We start from the raw sequence: 6,688 nt of genomic DNA on the forward strand, positions 1-6,688 counted from the left end.
CCATAAAGTGTGAAGAGTTCAGGGATTATTGGAGAACCTTCCACCTGAAATTGTCAAACATACTTCTGACAAGATTTACTGCAAAACTTAAAGCCAGTTACAGATATTTTCTTCTCAGTCATATAAAGGATGAGTCAGAGAGATATACATTAATTTGAGAATTCCTTGATGTGTTAGGAAACAAGTAGCCACCACCAGGCTATGACCAGCTAGCTAATCCATGTACCTCTATGCAGTTGCTACAGTAGGAAAAGCTTTTACAAAAAAAAAAAAAAAAAACAGCAGCATTCCTCTCTTCTTTTGGGAAGTTCATTCCACTATCCTGACAAAGCTTCTCAGCAAATATAAAATGCCAAAAAGAATGACCTCTTTAGCAACTTCAGGAAGCCAACACATTTGAAAGAGAAACTTTGGTGATAAATGTTCAACAATGGATAGTTAAGGATGACAGGAAATGTCAGACAATCCCTTTTAGAGGGCTACTTGCAGCACAGATACAGCATGGCAGGAAGGCAACAGCAAAGAGGACAACTGTATGCTCAGTGTTCTTCATTTAGCCCCACAGAAAGAACAGCCCTTTTTTCAGTTTCCATTAATCATGCAGTTTCCTCTATAATAATATGAGAACAAAAGGAAACCCAGAATAGAGGAGTATCTGTTCATAGTGAAATTCCCATTGATAGTTTTTCTGTTACAGCTGACAGTTGCAGAAGCAAGAAATTGCCAAGAAGAGGTTGCAGGGAGGAGTAAATACTTAAATAGGTCTAGTAAAAACTCCACCATAAATTAAGAATGACTAATTCTTTGCTCTAAATTAAGAATGAATTAAGAATGAAGAATTAACCATGAATTAAGAATGTATGATTCTTTATTCTCAAAATACATGCAGAAGGAGTAATTATTACACTCCATATCAGAAATTACTTTAATAGATAGAAACTAAGCAAAGGACAAAAGAATTGCTGAGCCACAGTCAACCTCTCATGTTCAGAGATTAACTTCTTGTATCAAACCAGAGCTGAAAAGCAGGCTGGCTGCTTTGATGTCTTAAATTTGACATGTATATAAGCAATTACATCACAGAATTCAAACCAAGTATTTAAAGGACAGACTAACGTAGAAAATTATGAGACTGAGATATTTAGAAATTGATGCTCATTATTTTATTGCCTTGGGACATCTGATACCATATATAAAGTCTCCTTGGAGCTAACAAGGGAATAGCTGATCAATCCTAACACCTGTGCTGGTTTTGCATAGGGTGGAGTTAGTTTTCTTCACTGTTAGTGGCTTACTGGGGCTGTGCTCTGGATTTGTGCTGAACACAGATCTGATAATATAGAGAAGTGCTTGTTATTGCTGAGCAGAGCTTACACAGAGCCAAGGCTTTCTGTACTGCCACACTGGTGAGGAAGCTGAGGCTGTCTGGGAGGTTGGGAGGAGACACAGCCAGGACACGTGATCCCAACTGACAATAAGGGATAGTCCAGACCATATGACACCATGCTCTGTGTAAAGTGGGAGGAAGGGGGGACATTCTGAGTGATGAGCTTGTCTTCCCAAGAAACCATAACAGGTGATGAGGCACTGCTCTCCTGAAGATGGCTGAACACCTGCCTGCCCATGGGAAGTAGTGAATTAATTCTTGGTTTGGTTTTCCCTATTGAACTGTCTTTACCCCACAAATTTTCAAGCTTTTCCTCTTCCAGTTCTCTCCCCAGTCCTGATGGTGGGGGAGTGAGGGAGCAGCTCCATGAGGCTTGGTTGCTGGTTGGGGCTAAACCACAACAATACTAAAGAAAGAACTGGCAGGGCAACACACCAGATTTCACTAGTTTAACAATTTGTGATTTAACCAACCATACTATAGTCAGAAACAAAATACAACAGGAAAATTCATTAAAATGAGCAAGGTCATAATAGTTTGGGATGAGAATAATTATAAATACTTACAGGCATACAATTAAATGAAGATACTTTAATGAGGTGATGCAAGTTCATATTTTATACACGTACAAAACATTACCATGAGATAAGCAGAAGACTTGTGATAGGGGGGAAAAAAAAGTATTCACCTCAAAGATTTGTATCCTGAGGCAACATAGTTTCCAGCTCTACACTCAGATCTTCTCCTTCCCTTTGAACTACATCAGTTGCTGAAAGCCATTACCTTTAAATACCGGTTAATATTAGTGCTAAAACAATAATAATCAAATAATATGTACATTTTAGGCAAGCAGACTGTCTTTACATCTCATTCCAAGTAAATGTACTATCTTCCAGAAAGTAATATTCACAAATCAATTTAGAGAAAAGTTACTGTACAAAGACACAGAAGCTAAAGTTCATAAAAAGATGAGTCAGTACAATTAGACAGATGTTTGCTTGTAGTTCTTCGTATCCAAGACCTTCTTGCCACACATTGAGCAGATGCCTATAAGCACACAAAAAGTGTGTAAATTATTTCAAAATTTTTAAAATCTTTCCTCAAAAACACAGTTGCTATGTTTTTGTAAGGATCTTTTCCAAGAAATTGTTCAAATGAGCTCTTATTGGCAATCTCTCTGCTCTCAGACATTCTCAACAGACACTACAAACTTTGAAGTAATATTGTAACTCCTAATACAAGTTAATATGACTAGTGTGTGTGTAATCCTTCCACTAAAGAAAATAAGCTCTATTTTGAGAGCATTATCATTCACAATACTGTTGGAAGCCTCTAGAATTTGCTGGAATGCTTGAAGAGAGCCAGGAAAGGCTCACTTCTGACAAAAAGGTAAAAATGTTGTGTTCTTAATCACTTTAAATCCTGTAGCCAAATGAGGCCTGAGATGGACAGAAAGTAGCAGGGCTAAGAAAACACAGTGACCAACAGACTGCTAAATGGGGCATTAACAGGGATGCTTCAGAGAACTGAGAAAGTTTAGAATATGTTTTCATAGAATTAAGGTATTTATAGAGCAGGAGTGAAAAACAATGACCACAAAGAAAACCTGAGAGCTGAAGTGAAAAACACTGATATCCCAAAGGACTTTGCTCTAAACTCTAAGTGTCAAGTCTAAAGACCAGAGCATCCAAATGTACACAAACTGGCAGAGGGGTGGGTTGTCTCAATCTTTCCCTCTCCTTTCAGAGCAGAAAGGTACTATGTCTTTTATCTGGTATGACCACACTTCAATTTACACAAACATTCACCAGCAAACAAAGAATGTCAAGTGGCATCTACTCCTACTTTCTCCAAATTGTGTGCTTTCATATATTGAGATCATGACTGGACACATATCTAGTAGTCCATTAGGGAAGAGAACAGCAGGGAACATGCCACATGATTTACTCTGGAGACCAAAATTCAGCCCACTAAATAGTGACTTCAGGTCTAAACTGAGGGTTAATTAACTTGAGATTGCCTCTCAATTTCAGAGATACACAACAGCTGAAGCACTGAGCTGTACGACTGCATTTGCTTCAAGGAGGATGCCCTAATGACATCTTTGATGGTGAGAGCTAGAACCTAAAGCACTTAGAAAATTCTTAATTTTATGAAGATAACAGGTTCATCCTGGAAGGATACACAAAACAGATAGAGATCAAAACCTGAAGCCCACCCAAACCAGACATAAGTTTAAGAAAGAGTACAAGGTTCCACCATATGGGTTCAGGCAGCCATCTGGGGAGGACCTGGCAGGCAACATTCCTATAGCAGGCTGCTAAACCACTGACTCAGTGACACAGCACATAACTATTGAACTACAAGCTTTGTTCACAAACAAAGCTTACTACTGTCTAGGTTTAGCTGTACATCTAAAAATCAGTTCACATTACATGCTGTAAAAACTCCTTGGCATTAATCATTGAACTGACTTCATGGTGCTTTTTTTCCATCCAGGAATTTTAGATTTAGCTATTAAAAAAAGGGGAAAGAAGAGAAGGGAGCAAAAAAGGGACTGCAACAAACAACTGAGTTTTGTAAGACCTGGGTTTTTTTAAATTAAGGAAAATAAAACTTATTAGTTGACAGTTCTCTATGCAATTGCCAAGATTAAGTTCAGAATTATTTTTCCAAATAGATACCAGAAATATTCTAAAAGAAGCAGAATTACAGAATGACAACTTGGATAAAGTTGGCTCAGGTTAAGTCATGCTCTGAATATCTCTTTTAAAGATTCCACAACCTCTGATGGTACCTAGAATATTACTGATGGCAACTAGAATATTTGATCACTCCCAGACTGAAAAATTGCTTTCCTTGTACGTAATTAGAATTTTCCACATTCTAACCCATGTACACTATTTTTTATTATATTACTGTGTACTTAAGGGTCTGGTTCCATGTTCCCTGTGCCTGCCTATCAATAGCTGAAGACAGCAATTAAATCTCATCTTAGCCTTTCCTTCACAAATACACATTCAAGTGCTGTGCCTTCTCTCTTGTTCCAAGGCAAACTGGGGTATTTTGGCACTCAGTGAAACTCACCTTTTTTATAGGCACATCCTTGACAATAGTGGGACCCTGGCTGATGGACAGAACTCTTACAAATCCGACATATTGCAAACTTGTTTTTTCCATAAGGATCAAACCTGGGAAAAAGTAGAAGTATTTTATTTATACACCTTGAAATGAAGTTTTTCTTTCTGCCTTATACTAAAAAGTCTAAGCCAGAGGGTGCAGTCAGAAACTCCAACAAAAACTGTAATTTAGAAAAAAATACAAGAATTATTTATAACATGCTACACAAAGTATGCAGAAAAGCTCCCACTTTCTCCATTAAGAAACATTCCTTCCATTACAGACAACAACTTCAGGAAAGCAGAACTAAAAATGTTTATTTTTACTAATACACTACATGACTTTGAACTTAAACACCTTCCAGCAGTATCTTGCCCCATTGCAAACAGAAAGTCCTGAAGACATGAAGGAAATGGTCAAGAGATTATCATGGCAATATTAGCACAGAAAATAAATATTCTTAGCTTCTCTCCTACAAAAGCATCAAATCCTAGCAATCCCAGTGAGACCTGCAGTACAATAGTTGCCCACACCCTATGACTGAGCAGAAAGCACCCATGAAATATGCATGGATGTATTTTTACCAACAAATCAAATACCATAATCCCCTCAACTTTACTTTATTAAGTGTATTTTGGACAAGTTTGGAGTAGTGGCCCAGGAGTGCAGGAAACAGGCCTCACTTAGTTTGCTAATTGATGCTCTTAGCCAAAATCAGTTTTAAGTACTAACCTTGCCTTCTTTGAGGTCAATGCCTTGTTTTCATTTAATTTGCGACCACCGCTTTCTACAAAATAAACAAATCAATAACCAAATCAATTTCCCCATTCCAAGCATACTTCAAAAATCTTCATTTACAACTTTTCCTGTATGCAAATAAAGTGACAGAGAAAATATTCAGCACAGCATTAGGAGACAGGGTAACAGAACACTTTACACTCCATTTAAATACTTTATGTATAGTCCTCTCATGAAGAAGAAAAAAAAAAAAACACCAGAAAACAAAACCAGAGAAATTCAATACTGACAAATCCTGGACAAATAAATTCCTACTGCATTAAATCAGCACGGGAGGGAAAGTACATGACTTAATATTTAACCTGATTAGTAATAAAAAGTCTTAAGATGGTAACATAGCTCAGGTGCCCAAATAGCTTTATAATACCTCAAAACCAAGTTGTAAACCTTGCTGAGGTTACCTGTAGTGTTTCTTGCACCATCTTTCCATGTATCAGGGGTGATCACTGTTCCAAGCTTCTTCTCACCTACATAAGAAAACATTACAAATGAAAAAAACTCCGAAGCACAGAATCAATTAGGTTGGAAAAGATCTCTGAGCTCATCGAGTCCAGCCCGTGATCGATCATCACCGTGTACCAGACCACGGCACCGAGTGCCACGTCCAGGCTTTCCTTAAACACCTCCAGGATCGGTGACTCCTCCACCAGCTCCCTGGGCAGCCCATTCCAAGGTCTCATCTGCCTTTCTGTGCAGAAATTCTTCCGAATGTCCAACCTAAACCTCCCCTGCCCAGTTTAAGTCTATGTCCTCTTGTCCTGTCGCTTATTGCCCGGGAGAAGGGGCCGACACCCACCTTCCCGAGCCTCCTCCCTTCCAGACTGAAGAACCCCAATACCCCCGGCTGCTGCTCATCAGACCTTGTGCTCCGGACCCTTCCCCAGCTCTGCTGCCCTTCCACGGACCCGCTCCACCACCCCAGTGTCTATGTAATGGTTAACTGAAGGCAGCACTCGAGATGCGGCCTCACCAGTGTCCAGCACAGCGGGACAACCCCTTCCCCGGCCCTGCTGCTCACGCGATTGCTGATACAGGACAGAATCACTTAAACTATGCGAATTGATGCGCTCCACAGGCGGAGAATGACAGCTCACGCAGGGCCTTGCCGGGAACCGCCACCCGCGGCCCACCCTGGGCAGCCCGGGATCCCCGCGGGCATGGCCGGTGAGGGCAGGGCCGGTGAGGGCAGGGCCGGTGAGGGCAGGGCCCGGCGGGTCGGGCAGGGTCCCCCGCAGCCCGGTACTCACACTTGTCGCAGACCATGGCGGCCCCTCCACAGCCGCCGCCGCCGCCGCTTCCGGCACCGCCCCGGAAGTGCCGCCGCTCGGGCTCCGCCGCCTTCCGCTGCCCGGCGGCGCCGGCGCTCCGCGGTGAGAGGCGCGA

The 6,688-nt window shown here is 41.0% G+C and overlaps 1 protein-coding gene across 1 annotated transcript; it reads right to left on the reverse strand.

Moving 5' to 3' along the window:
- Positions 1–1,958: 1,958 nt before the first annotated feature.
- On the reverse strand, positions 1,959–6,646 carry CRIPT (CXXC repeat containing interactor of PDZ3 domain). The gene is made up of 5 exons (XM_079298025.1): positions 6,553–6,646; positions 5,707–5,772; positions 5,240–5,294; positions 4,475–4,578; positions 1,959–2,434 (listed from the first exon to the last, which is right to left on the reverse strand). The coding sequence occupies exons 1-5, from the start codon at positions 6,566–6,568 to the stop codon at positions 2,370–2,372; spliced, it is 306 nt and encodes a 101-aa protein (XP_079154151.1). The 5' UTR covers positions 6,569–6,646; the 3' UTR covers positions 1,959–2,369.
- Positions 6,647–6,688: the final 42 nt, after the last annotated feature.

The sequence above is a fragment of the Erithacus rubecula genome (assembly GCF_903797595.1).
Source record: "Erithacus rubecula genome assembly, chromosome: 2".
NCBI lineage: Eukaryota > Metazoa > Chordata > Aves > Passeriformes > Muscicapidae > Erithacus > Erithacus rubecula.

Bases quoted from the DNA above. Each gene is read 5' to 3' on its own strand.
- CRIPT (XM_079298025.1), bottom strand. The intron at 4,579-5,239 runs GTTAGTACTTAA...ACTTTTTCCCAG, and splicing joins TTGACCTCAAAGAAGGCAAG to GTTTGATCCTTATGGAAAAA. The intron at 2,435-4,474 runs GTGAGTTTCACT...GTGTGCTTATAG, and splicing joins AGGATGTGCCTATAAAAAAG to GCATCTGCTCAATGTGTGGC.